The 24,685-nt window shown below is 37.2% G+C and overlaps 1 protein-coding gene across 1 annotated transcript in view; it reads left to right on the forward strand.

Annotated features, from left to right (window-relative positions):
• The window catches only part of LOC136875975 (multiple inositol polyphosphate phosphatase 1), a 75,053-nt gene extending 56,253 nt beyond the window's left edge, over window positions 1-18,800 (forward strand). The window contains exons 6-9 of the mRNA XM_067149590.2: window positions 241-341; window positions 4,260-4,369; window positions 8,495-8,710; window positions 18,386-18,800. Of these exons, the coding sequence (XP_067005691.2) occupies window positions 241-341; window positions 4,260-4,369; window positions 8,495-8,710; window positions 18,386-18,575 (617 nt within the window). The 3' untranslated portion in view covers window positions 18,576-18,800. The remainder of the gene's footprint in view (window positions 1-240; window positions 342-4,259; window positions 4,370-8,494; window positions 8,711-18,385) is intronic.
• Window positions 18,801-24,685: the final 5,885 nt, after the last annotated feature.

The raw sequence follows: 24,685 nt of genomic DNA on the forward strand, positions 1-24,685 counted from the left end.
GGGATTTCCTGTGAGTGAATGACTGAATCACTAAGAGTTAAAAGATAAGGATCATAATTATGAGAACATTAAAAAAAATTGTATTTCATATTGTTCAAAGGACTGCCTTACTTGTTATTAAAATTAAAACAGTAGTGAGCATTGCAGTTCTGTAATATTAATAATAATGCTTAAATAAATCAAGAATTAACTAATATACTGAAATATTTGAGCAGCTTTTTATTTGTCTTCTGTTCCCAGAAAAGCTGAGAACCATGTACGACATGTGTCGTTTTGATAAAGCCTGGAATGTGGAGCGGCTCTCTCCATGGTGTGCTGTCTTCTCTGAGGATGAACTTAAGGTAATTATTTCTGTACATACCTTACATCTAGTCTGCTTCCAAGGAGATCCTGTTGTATTCCTTTTACTTGCCAGTGAGAATACAGTGCTTTGCAGTAACATATCACGTGCACCAGGATCTCAACAACTTACTGAAACTTAGATAGCCAGCAATAGATGCTCCACAGCTAGGCAGCTGAGTGAAATTCATATTCTGATCAATCAAGTGAGATTTTATAAAATGGAAATTCACATACCCTGTGCTTTACATTATATATAAAATGAAGGTCCTCTGATCAAATATTAATTCCCCCCACTCCCATGGCACTACAGCGCTAAAAGGCCTTGCCCTACCAAGCGTCTGCTGCTTAGTCCAAAGGCTTACAGATTACAAGGTGGCATGTAGTCAGAACGACAAATCTGCTCTGTTGTTACTCTTGGACGAATATTATTTCACCATCAGATAGCTCAATATTTCTCACATAAGCTGGATGGACCTTCCAACAGCTAGTATGGGGAAGGTTCAAGACTGCAAGACCAGCTGAATATTTAGTTGTATTAAATTCCAAACTTGATTTTTATTTCATTTAATGACATGGGGAACTATTTTCATGAGTCAATACATGCATATAACATATTGCTGAGTTGTTCATGCAGTGCCTCTGCATAAAAGCAAGGCTTTTTCTAGAAAATAAAGTATAGGAACTCTTCATTTTCTTGAAAGCAATGTATAGCCTGTATGCTACAGGGTAGGTTACCTCATCATCATCATCATTTTCCAGCTCCAGTTTACCAGGTGTGGTGTACAAGCCCTTGCCACTTCTTCCTGTCAAAGTATAGTTTCTGTTCCTGTTGTTCCCATTGTTGACCTCTAATTTCACTGTGTCTATCCATATATGGCCTTCCTACTGGCCTCTCCCCTTTCACTTCTCTGTCAAAGTAATTCTTGCTGTTCTCGTTCTGTCCATCCTCATAACATATCCAAACCATTGTAGCCTGCGTCTTCCTAAAAGCTCGGTAACAAGTATTTTGATGCGAACCCCCTTCCTGTTTGCTTCATTTCTAATCTTATCTTTCTTGGTCTTTTGCTTCATTGTTCTGATGAATTTCACTTCTGTTGGCTGGATTATACTATTAGCCTTGTTATATAGGGTACATGTTTTGAGTCCATAGGTGAGACTTGGAATGAAGTAAGTATGAAACATGGTCAGTTTTGCTTTCTAGGGTATTTTATCATCCCACAGCAGATTTCTCACTTGAAAATAAAATTGAGAAGCTTTCTGAGCCCTGTTAAGTATTTCTTGGTTTATTGTGTTATCTTTTGAAATGACACTTCCGAGGTATTTGAAGTTACAAACAGATTGTAACAGAGTTCCCTCTAGAAAAATGTTTGAATCTGTGCCTTTCCTGTTGATAGTCATTTCAATAGTTTATGTTTACTGATGTTTGGTCCATAATCTTTAAACTTGCCATTCCATAGATTTAGTTTCTCCTGTACTTCTGCTTCATTTTCTCCCCAGATCCGAACATCATCTGTAAATATTGGTGTGCTAGGCTCTTTGCAATGTCCTTTGATGGATTTTATGATTCAATCTATGACTATGAATAGGTAGGCTACCTACTGACCTAAACTACTACTACTACTACTCAGCCATTTTCCCAAGGTCGGCCTACGAGTGGCGCGGTTGGTCCGTGATTCTACACCTCTGCACTCCGACCAACCAACCGAACAGAGGAAGGGTGGCCGCGGCTCTACCCCTCTGCATTCCAGTAAGGGGCTGGTCCCCACAATCGGCTGTCCTGAGAATGGTTTTCCATTATTCTTCATTCTCCTGCACTAAGGCGAATGCTGGGATATTTCCTGCTACAGGCCATGGTCGCCAACCCCCTGAGCTTCTCCGAACATCTCCTTCACCATATCACATCTTCCTAGCCTGAGAGATGGCGTTACAATCTAGGCCAGCTGTCCCCTTCAGGGATGGAATGAAAAAGTTTCAGCAGCAGCAGTAGCAGCAGCAGCAGCAGCAGCAGCAGCAGCAGTAGTAGTAGTAGTAGTAGTAGTAGTAGTAGTAGTAGTAGTAGAAGAAGAAGAAGAAGAAGAAGAAATAGTTTCCCCAGTTTATTGGGGTTAGAGCTCGATATGCCAAATCCACATAGTGACAAACTTATTATCTTGTATAACATGTAAAAGTTAGAAATAGCCTAATTCTATAGAACACTTTAAATTAGATCTATACTAACATTTTTAGGAAATCTTCTTTAGAAACAATATTTCTAGTACCTCAATGTCTCTAAAAATCATTAATGGGATGTAAAATAATAATAATAATAATTATTATTATTATCATCCAAGGTTTTTCTACATTCATTTCTTCTCAGTTCTGGACAAGCGTGTTTCTGCTTCCCAACTTCATCACTTAAGGTGACATTCTGGAGATTAAAATATATTTTTACCTAATGCATGGATTTCCACAAAACTTTGTGGGAATGTCACCTACATAAAATAATAATAATAATAATAATAATAATAATAATAATAATAATAATAATAATAATAATAATAATAATAATAATAATAATAATAATAATAATAATAATAATAATAATCATATGGCCTCAGCTACCGTGTGCAGACATTTCAAGTTGACACCATCTGGCTGTCTGCTCGTCAATTTCGACGTTCCGTCTTACTCTATGCCCACTAGATGGCAGACCGAGTAAACCGAAACTCTCTTGGGCGTCTATGGCTGAGATTTAATTAATTTTGTCGGGTGAACACCAAATGTGTTACCAGAGATCTTTTACATGCCGACATCGTACGGCATGTAGTGTCGAATGGACTTTTTTCCGCCCTTCAAAAATCCGACTACCTCTGCCGGGTTTGAATCCACTATCTTGGGATCCGGAGGCCGACACTCTACCACTGATCCACAGAGGCAGCTACCTACATAAAAGTAAAGGTATCACGAATGTTTCTTTCATATACAATTAATAGTTTTTCCAACATAATGTTTTTCTTTCGAAATTTTTAATTCCACTTTTTTATGAAATTTAATTAACATGTTAATTCGTAATTAGGTAGATAAAACTTCGTTTAAAAGCACTACATATTGATTTTCTTGACATAATTTATATAAGGAGGTATATCGTATTAAAGTTTGTCTAATTTTTACATTCTAAAATTTTTTACTTAAAAATCCCTACTACTCGAAAAAGTTCTGCAATCAAAAATTCCATATGCAGGTTTCTTAACATAGCTGTGATACATATACCATACAAATTTTGTTACATTTGGCAGAATATTATGGAAGAAAAATGGGATTTAAATATAAAATTACAATTGGCAAACAAAGCATTATTACAGTGATAAATTGTTTGAATTCAGCAGAATAACTTCGTGACAAGAAAAAGAAACTCAATCCTTTAAATTTCAGTGATTAAAAAATTTCACCAAAATGACCAAAAATATCGATTTTTACCTCCGGAATGTCGCCTTAAGACCCATCTGGACAGAACTTCAGTCTTGATGTTGGACGTACAAGATAAAAAGAAAGCCCAATAAATACAGGAAAAGGAAAGAGATATAAAGGTAAAGATATATACAGATAGTAAAAGATTAGCCATATCAGACAAATGCAGAGGAAAAAATAGAGCCTGACTGGTCATTCCTGTATTTGTAATAATATTTGAGCTATTATAACTTTTTTCAGTACATGAAAAGCATCGTATTGAATTTTCTCTGGACACCCCTGACCCCAATTTGAATGACGTTTCATGGCACAACTTACAGTAAACTACAAACAGTCATCATGGCCAGGCCATTGGTGAGGGAAAACTGAGAACATTATTTCAACGTTTAAATTTTTTAACTGACTGAAGTATTTTCTCCTGTATTTCACTTCTCAGTTTGTAAATGACTAACAAGCTCTTCTCTTTCCAGGTTATGGAGTACTATGGAGACATGCACTCCTATTATGAGGAAGGCTATGGCAATAAGATCAATGTGTACTTGGGCTGTCCTCCTGTCCAGGACTTCATGGAGCGTTTCAGGTGAATATTAATATTTTAAGAACAAAAAAAAGTATAATTTATTAATTAAATGTTCATAAAGTAATCACCAATTTATTGTTCTAAATGCTCTTCCCCAAAGTTACCTTTAGGAAAAGACATGATGTATTGTTGTAGGATTTCATGGCCAGCTAAATACTGTCCAGAGTGAGTTTTCAGGTTTTTTGGCCATGGGGAAACCTTAATGTTTACTGACAATTCCTGTTCGAGAGATCAGTCTCTACCAGTAGTAATGAGTTTCTATATTCCAGAAAAACTTCTCCATGGGTAAATGGTTAGTGTGCTGGCCTTTGGTCACAGGGGTCATGGGTTCAATTCCTGGCAGGGTCGAAAATTTAAACCATAATTTGTTAATTCCACTTGCCTGGGAGCTGGGTGTGTGTCATCTTCATCATCATTTCATCCTCATCACGATGCGCAGTTCGCCTACGTGTATCAAATCAGAAGACCTGAATCTGCCGAGTTGAACTTGTCCTGGGACACTCCCAGCACTGAAAACCATACGCCATTTAATTTCTCAAAAAGACAAAAATATAGTAATGTTTTATGGTTTTATGTCCCTCTAACTTCTCTTACAGTCTCCACAGATGCAAAAGAGCTGAAATTTTGTCTCACATCATTTCTTACCAACATGAGGCTTGCATATTAGAGCACCTTCATATATTATTTGAATTTATGGAGAAACACCATTCATTACGTTGATGATAGAGCAGGGCCTCTCAGGGTGCATGCACTGTGCACGGTGCAAAAGACGACTTGGCTTGGTTGACCAGAGTGCAGACCCCCCACTCCTCGATTTGGAGCAATAGCGCTAACTCTCTCTTTCCTCACGCCTCTCTCGCTCGCTCCGCCTGTCTCCCTCTCCCCCACTTGCGCCGTAGCGCTCCAAATCCGGGCTGAGTTGCGCCGAGTATAGCCGAGTAGAGCCGAGCATAGCCGAGTAGCCCAGAGACGAAGCGTTGATCCGAGCGGCACCAATGCACAGTGCACGGAGCTCTTGCGCCTCGCTGTGCACGCGTGAGATTTTGGGCGTTTGAGAGGCCCTGATGATAGAGTCTTAATAGCTGATAATTTAAACCTCCAGCTATTGATTAGGCAGGTGAGGAAAACTGCACTGTTGTTAGATATGGGAGCGGTGAAGCGACAGATGGTCGAGAGTCGCTTACCTCCTAGCACAGATTGGTGACGTTTGAAGCCAGTCTGCTCCAGATCTACGTATTCTGTAAAGTAGTTCTCTTTTCTATATTACACAGTCCAATATATAGTATTCAAGTATTTAAAGTGATATTGTAAACCATAATTGAATAAAAATATTTTAATAAAACTGATACTATTAATACATAATTCAAAAGTACTTACCGGGTCCTGTGTCCTGGATTGCACGCGCAACCTGAACAACCTCGGCTAATGACATTTATATGGCCACTTTCTGGGCCACTTTCCAGGAAAACTAAAAACCAATGGAAACAAGTTTCAGATATAAATTTAAGTTATATGATTTTCTACATTTTTCCTGCAGACAGCATTTTATTGTGGCAGTGGTTAATATGAAAATCTGAATAACAAACGTGTAGTTAGTTTTTAAAATGTTAATGGTCTGATACTCGCAGGATATCAGTTCTTTACTAACATGAGGCTCGCATATTATTATGAATTATCAAGTACTTACATAAACATGTAAAAATATGATTTTCTGAGTAAAATGGTGTGTTTAATGTCAAGCACTTCTCTTTCTTAGAGTAATTTACTACATGTTCTGAGTAGCAGATGAAAGAAACCTATTGAAAATTTGATACAGAACCAGGAATCAGATTCAGCTCAACCTAGCAGTATTTACAACACTTTCAAACAAAATCAAAACAGAGATATTAGTACAGTTATGGACTGAGGCTGTTGCTCCCTCTTCTCTCACAGATCTGACATCATGTTTATCCTATTATGTGTGTTCCTATCCTTCTGTGATAAACGGGGATAAAAGTCAGGTTGTGAGTTTCACAAATAGGAAAAGTCCATCAAGCACTCTTCTTCACTCGTGCTTTTAGAAGACTACAGTTTTATCTCTTAGCACGAGAGTTACAACAGTCTAACCATTTTTATATTATTATAAACCCCACTTGTTCTAAGCAGCAGAAACGTCTCTTTACTAAATTTTTTAAAATTGTGTTTAAACACCACTCGGAGTTATCAACTACATTCTTCATCATTATCCTGACGTTTGAACTGTTCAAAACCCGATAATTTTTTCTAACATCCTCAACCATCACAAGGCCCCGCTTTACTTGTTCCAACATAACAATTTTATTATAAACTTCACTTGAAGTGAGCAACAGTAACGTCTCTTTACTAGCTTTAATATGTTTTAATACTCCATTTGGAATTATCAACTACATTTTTTTTCTTTTATCATTATTTTAACGCCCTTAACCTCCACAGGGCGCCATTTTACAAGGTTTAATGTAACAATTTACATTCTTATAAAATTACCAGTATACAATTTGTTACCAATTTTTAAACAAGGACATTCAAGAAAGTGTATAAATTTATGACTATTTGCTTTTTAAGACTTTATTAAGGCTTCATTTTAAGAATATCATAACTATTGTTAACCATTTGCTCACCATTTGAAGCACTTTTCCAACATCATCCTCACTTTCATATGTAATTTCAATACAATCAGGTACCTGATTAATTACCTTTCAGATTGAGATTAAGGCTGAAGATGCCCTTAACTAAAGGGCGAAACATGTCCCTATAATTTTATTCAAGATTTAATTTCTTAATTAAAATCTCTATTTATGTATTGAATAGGTGGAATAAATAAATTTTAATATTTATTTGACTTCATTGTACATTTCAATATGGACCAAAACATGAGAATTATAACATGTAAGTGGTATGTTCCGAGCTGTCAGTGGAGAGATGGTATGGGAGGACATCAGTAGACGAATAAGTTTGGATGGTGTCTTTAAAAGTAGGAAAGATCACAATATGAAGATAAAGTTGGAATTCAAGAGGACAAATTGGGGCAAATATTCGTTTATAGGAAGGGGAGTTAGGGATTGGAATAACTTACTAAGGAAGATGTTCAATAAATTTCCAATTTCTTAGCAATCATTTAAGAAAAGGCTAGGAAAACAACAGATAGGGAATCTGCCACCTGGGCGACTGCCCTAAATGCAGATCAGGATTGATTGATTGATTGATTGATTGATTGATTGATTGATTGATTGATTGATTGATTGATTGATTGTAGGACTTGATTTGTCACTTCTTTGTCCTTTTCTATTAATTGAAATGTATGAAAGTTTATTTACCTCATAAATCCTCGCAACAGCATAACATTCCTTCCTCTTTGTCAAGCTTTTTCTTTAGCTTAATATGTCTGACTCCATGGCTAAATGGTTAATGTGCTGGCCTTTGGTTAAAGGGGTCCCGGGTTTGATTCCCGGCAGGGTTGGGGATTTTAACCACCATAGGTTAATTCTACTGACATGGGGGCTGGGCCTTCATCATCATTTCATCCTCATAATGAGGTGCAGGTCACCTATGAGTGTCAAATCAAAAGACCTGCACCTCGTGAGCTGAGCATGTCCTTGGACACTCCTGGCACTAAAAGGCATATGCCATTTCATTTAGCTTAATATAATTCGATCTTATATTTGCAATAGCAATAGTTCAAGTGATGACTGTAACTAAAATCAATTTCTGCGACAACATTGTTTGCTACTATAAATCATTTATATTGACATAAATATGTCTTAGAACTGGGGGAGGGGGGAGTCATCTGAAAATTTGTGTAACAAAATAGTGCAATGTAACAAAATGTATGACAGAAGTGTAACCTAGCAATCGTGCAGGCTGTTCTTGTAAAGTATGGATAGATAGACAGATAATGTTACCAGTCAACCGTGTAGGCTATGTCTCATGGTTGGTGGTCATCTGAAATTAGCAACTGTTGATGGATGGTGGTGGCTGAGAGACATATAAAAGATATTTATGATCATTTGATTTTTTCCCTAGGGAAATTTGACACCATATTGCACTTTGAGACTGACTGGAGGTTTTGTTCAATGTGTCAACTCACAACAAACAATTCTCTTATTACAGTAAGTTGGCAGAAGAAAATGTTACACGGAGCCAAGAGCCTGCTGGTGTGTTCTACTTCAGTCACTCCACCATGATTCACATGGTTCAGGCTCAACTCGGTTTACACAAAGACTCCGAGCCACTCCTGGATACAAACTACAATTCGATGCAATACCGTCGCTGGAACTTGAGCAGCATGGGGGCATTTACAACCAACATTGAGGCTGTCTTCTTCAAGTAAGAACAAAATACAGAGTAACATTTATAATAGGTTAGAATAAAATATAATAGAAATACTTTTATGCCTCCATCAGTTACAAAAGAATCAAAATATTTCTTTCTTATGTCTCCCTTTCCTTGTGAGTCAAGCTCTTTCCTAATCCTACATTTACAACATTTTCAACTTTACCATTTTTAATGTAGCTTCTAAATTGTGCTATTTCTAAAACATTATATGCGACACTCTGTATAAAACCATACCCTTAAGTTGGAAAATAGCATTTTTTTGTTTATTTTATATTTTGACAGTAGATAAATTTGTGGATATTTTCATGAGAACCAGAAGTCTCTAGCTTAAAAGCTGATCACTTTACGTAACTTTGAAGTTGTAAGACAGAATTTATTGAATTTTGAGAAAATCAATTTGGAACGTGGGTATAGTACTCTGATAATATATTAAGGATTTATGAAAATCTGTCTGTTTCACTGGCTAAAGGAATATCAGTTTTGCATGTTAAAATAATTTTCATAAATGTTTAAGAGTTATTCTCCAGAGATTAAATATGTAAACAGGTTCAAAATTTGAAAAAAAGTGAAAAAGATCGTTTTTAGTCTTGCAGCACTCATATGCGCAGAAGTTCTGTCTTAAGATGTACAAATAGGATAAGGATACAATAATTATAATAAGAGTAGTAATGCTATTATTAATAATAATAATAATAATAATAATAATAATAATAATAATGTGGATATTTTAAAAAATCAATCTAAAACTACACACAGTCGATATCCCATTAATGATAAATGATTTACATTACTAATCTATCTTGTATCCTGTAATAACAAAACTGAATTGTTGCTCATTTTTACAGAATGTTCTTTTGCAAACACAATCTGTCTCGCTGCTTGGCCCAGGATCAGCGGCCTTAATGTTGCCTGGCCATTGGCACTATGAATCCACCGTTTCTATTGTGCAGTTCTCTTGAATGTTGTTGAACAGATATTTCATCCTTTCTGCAGTCATGCCTTTTACTTTCAACTTCTTAGGTACATTCTGAGGAAGATTATCTGCCTCGCAATCTTCACAATTAGAGTTCGACCGCCCAATTTTTTTTGACATGAAAATACCCCAGGTATATTCTTTTTCACAGCAAAATGACTGAAAGATGTGATCAAAGAACTCTTTTCCAGCCATGTTGCCAGTCATACATATTTATTAAGTTAACATGTCGCCAGTTTCTTTTCCTTTGGTGACATCTTTGTTAAATTTTGACTCAGTGGTGCTATCTTAAATGACAGAGACAATATCTGTCACACAGTACTTCTTTTTCATGAGACCAAAAGTCCAGTCACAAAAAAATTCTTATGATCCACTGGCAGAAAAGAAATAGGTATTTCTTCATGTAAACCTGACATAACTCTCCACATGGTAATGTTATTTTTATTTTGTGTGATGCACATGTCACCATGAAGAAACAAATCACACCACCTATGACTGGGCTCCTTTGCAAGCAGCCCAACTTAGTTAAAATTACCAGTTGTAAAATATGCAGCCAAGTAAACATCTAAGTTGTAACTATGCATTATCTTGATGCACAAGCTGGTTATTTCATATTTAGGTACAAGAATACAATGCAGAAACTTAATTTAAGAAACCATATCTTAAGTTGCCAATGTTCAATTCCCATTGTGACTTAAGCTATGGGTTTGTTAGACTGCACAGCTTGTTTCCAAGGTTATTTTGAAGACTTTTCCGTATGGTCACATCACTGTCACTCCTTTCATCAGGTAGTTCAAGGATCAGGCTAACAGATGGCACTCAAAGTCTAAAAATCAATATTTCTTGATTTCTTCCCCTTCCCGGCTTTTTCCTTCGTAGCGTAAAATTTTGTCACGTTACTTAAGGTATGCTTTCCTGGAGAATGTCACATGTGTTGTTAAAAGATGTATATTTTTAGTTATTACATTTTAATTGATCAGTGAAGTAGTAAATATTTATTAAATGTAAAAATTCTATTATAGCTGTGAATATATTTATTGTGTGGTAAAAATTTAGAGGCAGTGGTACCAGTACTTCAGTAGCAGAGTGTACCTTTGTAATGAGACATCTCAAAGCAACCTTGAAAAATTACACAGTGTAAAAAAGGATGCTTAGAGCAAATGAGAATTCAAAATTCAGAGAACTGTGATTCTTTGGATTTAGTAAGGCTTTCATTTCACGCAGTTAAATTTGTGCATTTCTCTTTGATATATTATGTTAGATACAGTGAGGAATGTTATGGCAGCTTCAATATCACTGTGCACTCATAAACATCTACCGTAAAGAAGAATGTCCGTCCAAATGAGTGTAAATGAAGCTGGAAAGCAGGTAAAAAGCTCATTGTGGGCAGAGAACATATAGATTTGGAAGAACTGGAATTTATTAGAAGAGATGCTATCAGAAAATTAAGTGCACAACACTGAAACATGGTGACAACAATAAAAATAAGAAAACCATCACTTTGGTCCACGGCATGACATAACTTTCCCACAAACATGTTTTCAAGGCTCTATTGTTGGAAAGAAAGGGAGAAAATAATTGTGAAAATGAACAGAATGACCCCAGACTTTGTTTGAACAGGCAACCCAAACAGTAGCATATAGGATGGGCAAAGCCACCGGAATAAGACCTCTATAGTTTTATCACTACATTAAGTAGGACTACTTCCTTCTATTTCAGTCTTTTTATTCAAAACTGGTTTTCTAGTATTGTTAACACTGTCACTGCATACAAGACAAGTGTATTTGGTGTACTAACAATTAGCTGTGATTGTTATATTGATCTAGCTGACATATGTTTATTGTTAATTCATATAGTACTAGAATGTTAATAATATAAATACAGTAGAATCTCAGTAATATGAGGAAATTGGCCGTGGGGGTGGAGGAGGGGTGGAGGAGGTACCTCGGATTTGGAATAATTCAGTTTTGGATGTGTTGATAGAAGGGTCATGGGAGACGAGTAGGTTTGAACCCCGCCTTCAGCTGTTCTGAAAATGGTTTCCCATGGTTCCTCTTTTTCACTTCCAAGCAAATGTCGGGACAGTTCCTATTCATAAACTCCAGCTGATTCCTCCCACCTTCTTACCCAGTTTCATTCACCATCATTCATTTCATCTTCACCGGCTCACCAACTGAGGTTGGTCATCCAGCAAAAAAAAAAAAAAAGTAATATTTCATCTCACTTCATCCCCCATCCCCAACCACATAGCAGAAAATAGATAGGCAGGCATACATAGAGGCATTATATGGTACTGTCACACACACAAATCCAGAATTATTTATTCTTATGAGATAATCACAAGGCATTGGACTTTTTTGTTTACTATCTGCTTTACATTGCACCGACACGCATAGGTCTCATGGCGATGATGGGCTAGGAGTGGGAAGGAAGCGACTGTGGTCTTAATTAAGGCACAGCCCCAGCATTTGCCTGGCATGAACATGGGAAACCATGGAAAATCATCTTCAGGGCCGCTGACAGTGGGGTTCAAACTCACTAGATGTCCATTTTTAATCAATAGTTTGACGTTGTGACTTATCAAAACTGAATGGCGTTTCCTATTTGGGAAAGTAAATATTTCTTCACTTCCCGCTTCCTATTCACAAAGCGATGAAAGTCAGCAACTTTTTGTTGAAATCATTCATTATTCTTTGACATAATGATGTTCTTTGTCGAAGAGAAAGTTCATTTTTCTTCATAAAATTCCTTATCCAGCCTCAGCTAACCTTAAAATCCAAGACAATGATCCCATGTGCTGCAACTGTTTCTCATCCTCTAAAACACAACATTCATGTGAAACAGCATATCCATCATTGTGTAACAAAATCATATATTTCTGCAGATCCTCCTCCTACTTGCAGAAACTTGCCACTTACTGGGCCACGAAATGCTTTGCAAGATTTGCTGGTTACTTGAAGTGTAGTTTTTTTGTTTCCACCAGTAATGCACGTTGCATTTCGACACTGAATACTTGCGACCCACTGCCCTATTCCTATGTGTTTTGGCAAGACTGATCACTGTAAGTTTATATGATGCAGTATTACTCGAATACTTGCTCACTGTGGATTCTGAGACCACAGAACACATGAGCACCTGAAACACTCATAAAACATGTTTTTACCAGACTGTAATAGACCATCAGGTCTGTGATGGTTCACTTATTGAATTAGTGCAGTGGTACTTCCTAAGGGGTGATAACAAGAAGTTGCGTGGTATTTGGAATCCCAGGTTTTGCAAAGGAAATCTGCTATTTGACATTTTTATTTCGAAACACATCCAAAACCGCATGATGTATCATCAAGAAAATGGATGTGCCAAATATGCAAATATTTCTTTTTCCTCACTGTGAACCAAAAAATTTAGGATGCATAATTTATGTAAGGGTGTTAATTATGCAAGAAAATACAGTATGTATTGTGATACTGGATAGCCACTCAACTGGAACATAGAGTAGATCATAGCATTGAAAAATTCCATTATTCAGGTTACCGCCTTTCCATGAAGTTCTATAATTTTCCAGAAGTCAGTTGACAGATCCTGGGGTTTTTGCATTCTTTATGCTAGTTATCACTTATTAAGACATTACGATGGCCTCGGGCACGCACTAGGACATAATCTATTGTTTTGACCTTGGGTGCTGCCAAGATGTCTTAAACTTATCTTTCTGTCGGAATAGGATGTTGGTGATAACCAGATCACGTTCCGAGCACTTGGTGAGTAGGATAGTTCCATTAGAGTTCCATTTTCCTACACCATACTTACCAATTACACCAGGCCATAGTGCTGATTCCTTACCAACTTTGGCATTGAAGTCTCCCAAGAGAATGATTTTATCAGCCTTGGGTATTTTGCTTAGACGCATGTCAAGCTGGGTATAAAATGCTTCTTTCTGGTCTTGATCAGAGGTGAGTTGGAGTATAAGCACTAATTACAGTGGCTCGCTGATTATTTGTGAGCTTTAGGCGCAGGGTCGTTAGTCTTTCATTTATGCCCGAAAGTAATTCATAAAGTGTAGGAACAAGTTCATTCTCAATGGCAAAACCAACTCGTGAATGCAGCAATCATTAACGTTTTTCCCATTCCTGCTGCACCTCCCATACCTGTACCCGATCAGCTGCCTGACGCTAGCAGTCAGTCATCAACAAGGCGAGTGGAGACATATTTGAAAGGGGTCAGCAGGGAAGTGCAGGGTGTCCACCCGTATGGAAAACCTGGGAAACAGGGAAATGTCAGGGAATTCGATAATTAACGGGAAAACCTGGAAATGTCAGCGAATTCAGGAAAGAATCTGGAAATTCATTCTTCTGCCAGATAAAATTGACATACCGTATTTATCCGTGTAATACAAACACATTTTTCAGTTTTTATAACATTAATCTAGGGCATGTTTTTTATGCCAGGAATACATTTTAATGAAAAGTTAGTGTGATCTCGAATGTGAAGTAATCAATAATATCAATAGCTATATGATTGATCAATCGAATTTTCAATGTTTTGATCTGCTTACTATTGAATATTCTGTGTTGTTGGGGAATGGTGAGCTCGATGAATTAGACCTATATTGCATTCTCAGTTTTTTCCAGTAATGTTTCCAGACTCTGAAACAGCTTCGAAAGTTCAACTGCACAGAACAAAAGTTGCATATACAATTACTCATGGTTTGGCTCTCTATTTCCATAAACAAGTTCTTGAGATGGGTAGTAAGTGCACACATTTCACCATTGGGTTTGATGAGTCACTGAATAAAGTTTCTCAGATAGGCCAAATGGATCTTGTAGTTCATTGTTTCAATCCTGATACTAATGAAGTATGCACTTCTTATTTTGTTCTTCCAATAGTAAATTTGAAAACAGAAAATTTGGCTTCATTTCTCAAAATGATACTAATATTGTTTCATGGAAATTCTTCACTTGAATGTGGTTTTCCTGTTAATAAAGAAATTATAGTAGAGAACATGCTACAAGTATCCCTTGTAGCACAAAGAATAATATATGATTCTATCCCAAACCCTGGTGGAATTGAAAAGGTCTCCATTAATAACATGCTCCATGCTGCAAGGAGTGCTCATGCTTTGTACGTTCAAAATCTAAAGGAGAAACGTGAAATCTTGGAAGTAGAAGATTCTTTGCAAAAAAATAAGTGAATGGCCGCTTTGTTGCTGAAAGAATTAGAAGAAAAGAAGTGGAGGGTGATGGCAGAAGCTCGAGTCGTTGGTGGCTACAAAGAAGTTTCTTCGCTGAAGCAGTAATGGTAATACATGTAAAAAAAACTTAAAGTGAATTTAATCAGACTAAATTAAACTTCCAAGTTTTAATATGCACATTAATTGCTCATTTATTTTTTTGGATGTTAAGTTTTAAAAATGTATTTTAATATTACTGACACTTCCTTTATAATTATGTTTTTTGTCATCATGTGTCAGGGAAAAAACTAGATTTTATGTCTGGAAAACAGGGAAATGTCAGGGAATTTTAAAATCTCGATTTGGTGGACACCCTGAAGTGAGTACGTACATCTTTTAAGAATTCCGCCAACATTAACACATTCTTTCATTAAACTATATTTCTTTCTTTATAGATTCCTATGACATCTAACAACACCATAAGATTCAAGAACCTAAAAATCTATATTGCACTACATTTTACAATCGAGGAGAGTTTTCACAGCTATGATTTCACCTTTTACTATAAAATTATGTAATTATTCACCAATTTAAGGAATAAAAAACCAGTGAGATAGAATAACATTATGAAGCCATAGCGTTTTTTATGAAGAAAGAGATGACAACTGTGCCATATAACACTTTTTAACTTTTAACATAACCATTATGTGTGTTTTAAATAATGTGTCCTTTGCCATTTTATGTTATTGTCCTCTAAGCTGAAGATGTCCCAAAACTAAAACAAAACATGTCCTTGTAATTAAGTGCTCTTGTTTGATAATAAAAATTATACATACATTGAAAAGTACATGCATTTAAATGAGACTATGGAGTGGGTATGTGGGGAAACCAGGAGTGAGATTTCTAGATCCTAATGGGTAGGTAGAAGATGGGGATATGCACTCAGATGGCATTCGCTTAAGCTGCAGTGGTACGTATAAGTTAGGAAATTTGTTTAGAAGGGTTATAGGAAGGTACATTCAGGGAAACGGAGTGGCTAGGTTGCAGTGATACAGGTACAGGGATCTGGAAATGAAGTAGGGATGACATAAAAATGTTAGTGTTGAACTGTGGAAGTATTGTAAAGGAAGGAATAATAAATAATTTTAATAGAGCACACAATTTATGTATATAAAGTGATTACATGTCATTTTAAGCATAAGCCTATTATAGTCCTATTTCGCTTAGAGCATTCCACAACATGGTAACGAGGACAAGTCAAATCACACAGTGCACACACACAACTATCATCAGGTTCATGAAAGATCTTAGTTTTGCAGAGTTTGTTGTGGTATCCATGAATTGCCATAGAATTGACAAAATGTTAGAGATCCTGGTTTGTATTGGTCCAAGTTCTATTCGTCATTACTTCAGTCGAATAGAATTCAGTACAAATATCATTCCTTTTGGCCAATCTTCCATCCAAGAGTTTCTTCCAATGGTCTGTATAAGGTAGAGCGAACTTGAATCTCAAATCTTCAGTTAAAAAAGACTCCTTTGCAAGTTCATAAACCAGTCTTGATCTAGTAAATCTGGATACACAGAGGGTTGTCTTTAAGAATTGGGCTTTGATTTTTCTAGAGTGTGTAGGTCATTCTTTGTTAGCTTATCCCAAATGATTTCCAGTCCATATGTTAAAACAGGAATTATTTTTGTGTCAAACAAGATCACAGCCGTCTTAAGAGATAATCTATTTAAATTCTTGATGTCAAATATTGCTTTCATAGTTGCTCCAGCACGTAGCCTAATATGAAGCCTAAAGGAGTTTACTGTCGTCTACATCATCAAGCCCAGATATTTAAAAATGTTTACGTTGTTTAATGTTTCCGTTTTATAAGTCACTTTGTCGCTTCAGGGTATTCGTCCTCTCTTCCTGAAAATCATGTAGTCAGTCTTTTCAATGTTCACTTGCAATTCATTTGTATCTGTCCAATTCTCCAGTGCATCCAGTGCTTTTTATAGTTCTTTAACATCATGTGATCCTAGAACCATATCATCAGCATACAAATACACTAGAGTCCTGTTAATCCGAAAGTTCGGTTAGTCCGAACTGAAATATTCAATTTTTTTAAAAAATCTCCTTATTGAAATGAAAGAACATACTATAGAATGAAAATTTACTTGCATTTTATTAGTCATATTTTACTAGAATAAATGTAAACATAATTACACATAATAAACCATAAATCACTGATCGTTTATCTTTACAAAGTCTGTTAGTTTCTTTTGCTGTAGTAACTGGAACCTACTCGAAGACACAGTATTAAACCAGCATCTCATAAACATCAATCAGTGAGTCACGGGTTCACGTCCTGCAGTGCTACCACTGAGAGAGCGCCAGAACTATTAAACATCACAAGCAGCTCTTCGCATCCCGGGAACAATGCAAAAGTGTAACCTGTTACCATATTTTAGCAGTTTTAGGAGACTAGTTTTAACCTAGTTTTAGTCGTTTTCTCCTCTAAGGATTCTTAACTACCTTACTGTAATTTTATACCATATTTTATTAATGTAACTGCTAAAGAATGGACATTTCAAATTACAGCATGTATTGTACTGTATTGTAGAAACTATTTTCCTCAGACGGTTGAGGCACAGGCCTTCTGACCCCAACTTGGCAGGTTTGATCCTGGCTCAGTCCGGTGGTATTTGAAGGTGCTCAAATACGTCACCCTCGTGTTGGTTGATTTGCTGACATGTAAAAGAACTCTCGTGGGAGAAAATTACTCCACCTAGGCGTCTCTGGAAACCGTAAAAGTAGTTAGTGGGAAGTAAAAACAATAACATTATTATTAGGAAATATTTTCCGGTTAATCCGAAAATTTCATAATCCGAACAGACTCCGGTCCCAATTAGTTCGGATTAACGAGATTCTACTGTATATGGTTACTTCGTTTGACACCTCTTTTATCGCTTGAACCACATCATAGATAGCTACATTAAACAATAAAGGACTGAGAGGGTCGCCCTGTAGAACGCCATTTGTCTGCGTGATCTCCCTCGATGAAGTTATATTGTCTGAAATGATGACAGGATAGTGAGAGAATCAAGTTTCGACGATATAATGTTTCTTTTAAGATTATCAAAGGCCTTGGAGAAATCTATGAACACTGTATGAAATTTACCCCTTGGTAGTCGTAAGATGTCATGTATATCGTCCAGTAGATTTCTTACGGTGTGCAGAGTACTTCTTCCTCTTCTAAATCCAAATTGCTCTTCACGAAGTTTGGTTTCAATTTCTTCCGTCAGTCGAGTGGTTATTAACTTGGTGAATATCTTTAACAAATTATTCTCCAGACCGATCCCTCTATAGGAATTTGGATCAAGCAAGTTACCCTTTCCTTTGTATAAAATCTTCAATGTGGAGGAAGGAATAGAGAGAAGATATTTTATTCAATGAATGATGTGTTTCACCTTTAAGTTATGTGTAATCCTGCTCTTTCATCCAGCTCCTCCATTAACTTACATTTTTCTCCATGTTTCTTCGTAGGTGTACAGAAGGAGAGAGAAATAGAGTGAAGTTTTATGAGTCTGAGAAACCACTGGACATTGAAGGTTGTGAGAAGGGCCTGTGTTCGTGGGAGTTCATCAACGAGAAGTTTTCATCAGTGGCTGAGCATTGTAACTTGGATATTTGTGAAAAAAGTGAAACTAAATCACAAATACGGACTCATGGCTAGTGTTATATTCCTTGGATTGTGCGCATAAAGACCCATAGACAGCATCAGGTCTTCACAAGGACAGCAGAACTTGGTCTGCAGTGGAACAACTTAAAATTCTTTAAGATGATATTTTACACAAAGTGTGACTTCACTGATTTGCAATCAAGTTTTCTTAACGTTTGACAATAATGTATTATATCTTTAAATAAGTATTTTTTTAAAATAAAATGCATTTAAGAAATATTTGTTAATAATTCAGTCTAAATCAAGTTACCACCTTACAGCGTATTTTAAAGTATTCCATTCTTTTGTTGAAAAATGCAGGGATGGGGAGGGATATACATGGTTTAACAAGTTTTGTAACAACATGTTTATTATTCCCCATTTTTCTCTAGGTTATCTATAAACAACTGCCTCTTCCTGTGGCCATTATATCACATATCTCTTCAATAATTGTATTGTCCCAGCATGTTTAAGATAGAAGGGCTGGCAGTCAAACACTGAGATAAAAAGTCTGATCCAATTTTTAACACTAGAACTGCTGGAGTGGTGAATATGATTGATACACATTTTCCAAACTCTATTTTGACTACAGTTTTATTGTAGGATATTGAGCTGCAGTGACCTTTCTTGATTAGTGGTCAGGATCATCCATATTGCCGGCCCCGCGGTGTAGGGGTAGCGTGCCTGCCTCTTACCAGGAGGCCCCGGGTTCAATTCCGGCCAGGTCAGGGATTTTTACCTGCATCTGAGGACTGGTTCAAGGTTTACTCAGCCTACGTGATTACAGTTGAGAAGCTATCTGACGGTGAGATGGCAGCCCCTGTCTACAAAACCAAGAATAACGGCCGAGAAGATCCGTCATGCTGCCTACACGACACCTCGTAATCTGCAGACCTTCGCACTGAGCAGTGGTCGCTTGGTAAGCCATGGCCCTTCGGGGCAATTGTGCCATGGGGTTTGGTTTGGATCATCCATATTAAGTATAATTAAGTTTGCATCACTGGATGGGGCATTAGTAACAAAAAGTGTACTACTGCTGGAGCAGTCATTTTGACTGCAGTATTAATTATGATGATAAAATAGTTTATGCTTGACAATGCCAAAATTGTTTTATATGCCAGAAAACTTAATCTTAATGAGGCTCATTATAGTTCAAGTTCAGATTTTCATTATGATACAACTGTTTGACCAATTAGGTAAGGATAGCATCTCACCTGGGCTCAACACACTAGCTTCGCACTTGTTTCCAAAATCAAACACGTCGGACACACATATTAACATCATTGCATCTTCTACTTCCAATATTCCACAACCATGTGGCACATTCCCGCAAATTCACTTAGCCAACTGTACAATAAAAATTTGTATTTAAAATAAAGCTAGGTTATTATAACCTTCTATCAAAGCTTTGAAAACTTATGCCATTGTCAAAGTCTCTGATCCACTCAAGGAAAATCAATAACACCGCACATGCGCTCTGTTCAGTAAACTCAACAGACTGTCAAGTGACATCTCAACATAAATTTATGGATATTTAAAAAAATAAGAGTTATAATTATTGTCGAGCATAAACAGTCATATGCAATTCACCTATAATGGTTATTAAGACACTCGTATGGAAATTATAAACCTTGCTTCACTCGTTTTATAAACATACTAGTGTCTTAATTATTGCCATTATAAGGCTTGTTGCATAATGTGCTATTATAATAATAATAATAATGTTATTTGTTTTACGTCCCACTAACTACTCTTTCACAGTTTTCGGAGACGCCAAGGTGCCGGAATTTAGTCTCGCAGGAGTTCTTTTACGTGCCAGTAAATCTACCGACACGAGGCTGACGTATTTGAGCACCTTCAAATACCACCGGACTTAGCCAGGATCAAACCTGCCAAGTTGGGGTCAGAAAGTCAGCGTCTTAACCGTCTGAGCCATGCAGCCCGGCAATGTGCTATTATAATACATGTTTATCACTGAGATATAATCACCTGCTCATAATTATCCTATCAACAATGGTAATGTTCAAAAACACAACAACAGATACAGTACAAACTGTACGGGCATTATTTCCTCTGCGTCTCCAGTAGTGTTGTAAATCGTCAGCTTGTCACAGTACAGTAAATATGTCTCGACCACCACCTCTCACCAATGAAGAGTTGCTGAGTCTATTGCATTCCATTCCAGAAGATATGTCTGATGCAGAGTGTGATCCAGATCTAGATATAGAGGACCTAAAAGGAGAAGTTGCAGACAAAGATTACTACCAATCAAGTGATCACTCGGAAAGCAGTGATTCAGATCACACTGAAAACCGGATTGTTTAGGCTGAAGGTAAGTTGACATTATTATTATTAACTTTATACAGTATTCAAATAATAATAATGCCTCGCATAGGCTGAGTACTGAAAAGTTCTCAATTATTCTATTACAGCCGTAGCAACTGTAACCCGTAAAGCACAACATCAAAGGGGATGCGAGGTAGTGGTGATTATTGTTTTAAAAGGAAGTACTACTAGACAACCATCTTCTATATAACACTGATCAGAAAGAAAAAATGGAAGGGATCTGACACTTCGAAAAATGAAGGACGTGAAAATGAAAGACTTCTGCCCTTGTCACCTAATAGCTTTAGGGTTGGAAAAGAAGAAGAGTTCACCAAGAGAGGTCAGATAAGAATGATGAAAGGGAGGAGCCTAGCACAAGTAAGTGGAAACTGCCAGGACTCAGCTAAAGGCCAACCCACGCTCCCAAGTTAAGAGCCCTTGGGGCCACTTTTAGTCACCTCTTATGACAGGCAAGGGATGCCATGGATGTTATTCTACCGCCCCAACCTTAAGGAGGTAAGGGGACGTGAAAACCGAGATAAAAGGCTCCCATAGCCAGATAATAAATTACTAGGTACTGATGGCATCACAGTGGATTGTAGCAGACTTTGGGAAAACCACACCTGGTAGGTTTGCTCACCATAACACCTTGAAAGAAAATACAGGAACTACTCCATATTCAAAGCAGCATGTTTCTGATGACAGTGTAATGAGTATGTGGCATCTTTTTACTGATGAATCAATATTGAAACACATAAAGCAATGTGTCGAAACACAGGAAAAATTATGAGTAACTGTGTGTATCGAGAACAAAAATATAATAATTTCAATAGCGGTCAAAATGACAATTCCAGTATACTGTATAACACAGTATATTCCAGTGGTTCTAGTGTTAAATCTAACGGGCATATAACAATCTGTAACTCATCACCAGCTTGTAGAGGTCTATGGTGCTAATTTCATATAACCAAAACAGATTCAGTGTTGTGCACTGTGTTTGGTAATAGTTGGCGGTGGCAGCTGTATTTATATCTGAGTATTCATATTTCTCCTGTGATTCTTCCAATATTTGAATTCAGGGATGCAGATGCCTTTGAAGGCTAAGGAGACCAATCCTGGCATGAAACATATGACCACATTAGTTGTACCTTATAATAGAGGGTTGAGCCTTGTCTTGTTTATACCTCTGATGTTTTTCTACTTCCTGTCTACCGGGTGAGTTGGCCGTGTGGTTAGGGGCGCGCAGCTGTGAGCTTGCATCCGGAGATAGTGGGTTCGAGCCCCACTGTCGGCAGCCCTGAAGATGGTTTTCCGTGGTTTCCCATCTTCACACCAGGCACTGCTGGGGTTGTACCTTAATTAAGGCCACGGCCGCTTCCTTCCAACTCCTAGCCCTTTCCTATCCCATCGTCGCCATAAGACCTATCTGTGTCGGTGTGACGTAAAACCAACAGCAAGAACTTCCTGTCTACGATGTTCACACTCAGCTTGTGCAACAGCAGCAGTAGTAGTTGTGCGCCAACGAGTAAGGTCTTCTGCAATGATATACCAAGTACTTGGATCAATGTCAATGCTCCTGAAGGTCTTCTTAATCTGATCTTTATAGTGCTTCAGAGTGCCAATGGGTCTCCTGCCTGTACTGATTTCACTATACAGAATTTCTCAAGAAAGTCATCTTTCATATGCTGGACATGCCCAATCCATCTGAGTTGGTGACCAATGATGGTGGCCTCTATGCTGTTCATCTTTGCCCTCTCTAGAACTATTGTATTTGGAATGTAGTCATCCCAGTTGATGTTCATAATGTATATCTGAGCTCTGGAAGCGTTCTAGTTTCTCCATATTGAACCCATAATTCTACGGAGAGAAAAATACTTTTTTTTCTCAATATTTATTTGATATCAAGAAGCTACTTTTATGTTTGAGGGCAGCCATGTTGCGCTCCTAAGAGCCCCGATGTCGCGTGGGAAGGATCTCACTCACGGCAAGCTCGTGAAATACCGGGACACCTCGGCGGAACTCGAGTGCCCGACAATTCTTTAAATTCATGGAATACTATACAACGAGGGATTTTGGCAATACAGTAAATAAAGAAATAAATAAGTTAAATTATTCGTACACCCTATGTGAAGACAGAGCCCCCAGGGAAAAACATAAATGTAGTTAAGCCTAAGTACATGTTAGCGTCAGATCAGCGAACCAGCTACACGTGCCAAGGTCAGGGGATGAAGAAAACGTGCGAAACACACGGGCAGAAATAATTTATTTCCCCTGTTGTGAGTGTGGTAAAATTATAAGATTAACATCTAAAATAAGTGCAAGCCTGTCCGGAATTCTGGGACAAGCCTCATCAAAATCGGTCTATAGGACGCAAATTTGGCAGATTACACAATCAAGCTTAATAGTGGGGATAGCGTCCCTTCTGAGATTATAAAAGAAACCCCCCACCGTATATTTTTCAGTGTCGATCTGGAACTTGAAGCCGCGGGAGCTAGTGCCCGTCGTCATTGGAAATTCGCGCCAGATTGATCAACAAATAATTAAATACATGTCCGTGGCTAAGGTCCACATACTCGGTTAAGAAGAGAAGGTGATTGGAAAGTTCTGAACGTTTGCCGATGAACTAAGAAAGTGTAGGCGTTGGTTAAAATATACACAGCAGATTTTATTTATATCATCTCATGTACGTTTGAAAGTGAAGAGGGTTGGGGAAGCTATTCAGAGTAGTTCTGCTCCCTTTATCTGTTGAACACCTGTTTTATTGGAGTAACGGAGAGAGACAACTCTGGGAACGAACCAGACAGTCGCAGAGGACTGCAGAACGAGGGAAGTTCGTGGTGCAAGTTACAGAGGAAAGTGCGCGATTTATGTGGTAATTTTAATATCGTGTGTGAGAAGGGTAGTGTTTGTAAGAGTGAGATGTTGGAAATGATAATGTTCTTTGTGAAAATGTACGGCTAAGGAGCGAGGTCAGCTGGTGACGATGTAACCAGAATACTGGGAATGGTGCCATGTGCAGGTCTATCTATTTTTATATTATGTTAGTTTTATTTGTTCTGTCCCAACAAATTTTTCAAGATGATTGTCGGGTTGATATTCGTAATTATCAGGCGAAAGGTGTTGTAATTTTTGGTCAGCGTGTGAAAATTTCAGTGTGTAAATTTCATGTCAAGAAACGGTAAAATACGACGTTTGATTTTGGTGTTAATGTTCGAGGAGATATTGTCCAAAGCGTGGAATTTCGGGAAAGTTATAAGTGTAAATTAGTCGTGGCGAATATCTAAATTTCAATTATCAGTTGAAGTCGGAAATGTTTGTCGATAATAATAATAATAATAATAATAATAATAATAATAATAATAATAATAATAATAATAATAATGTCTACCGCGGGATAAAAAAAATTTCTATGTTAAAATTGCATTTAACCAGTATATTTTTACAAGGATCGCAGGCATATTTAGGTAATTTCAGTGAAATTTGATAGAGTTACAGTTATTAATGGGAAGTAAAATTTTGAGACATCGTGTATATCAATGATACGAAAAGTCGCGGTGTGCTCTTGGATTCTTGAGGTCCGAAAGTCATAATAACAGTAAAGTAAGAGCTGTGTTTTACAGTGGTTGTTGTTTTCACCAGGGGATTGAATTATGGAAAAGGGTCTTGGAAATATAAGAAAAAGGGATTGAGAGCGACGAATTTATATGTATATGGAGATGAGAGAGATGGATGAAATGAAGCCTGGATTTTAAGTGATACTGCTGGAATAAAGCGAGGAGAATGAGTTTGAGACAGGCTAT

Source organism: Anabrus simplex, chromosome 6 (genome assembly GCF_040414725.1).
Source record: "Anabrus simplex isolate iqAnaSimp1 chromosome 6, ASM4041472v1, whole genome shotgun sequence".
NCBI lineage: Eukaryota > Metazoa > Arthropoda > Insecta > Orthoptera > Tettigoniidae > Anabrus > Anabrus simplex.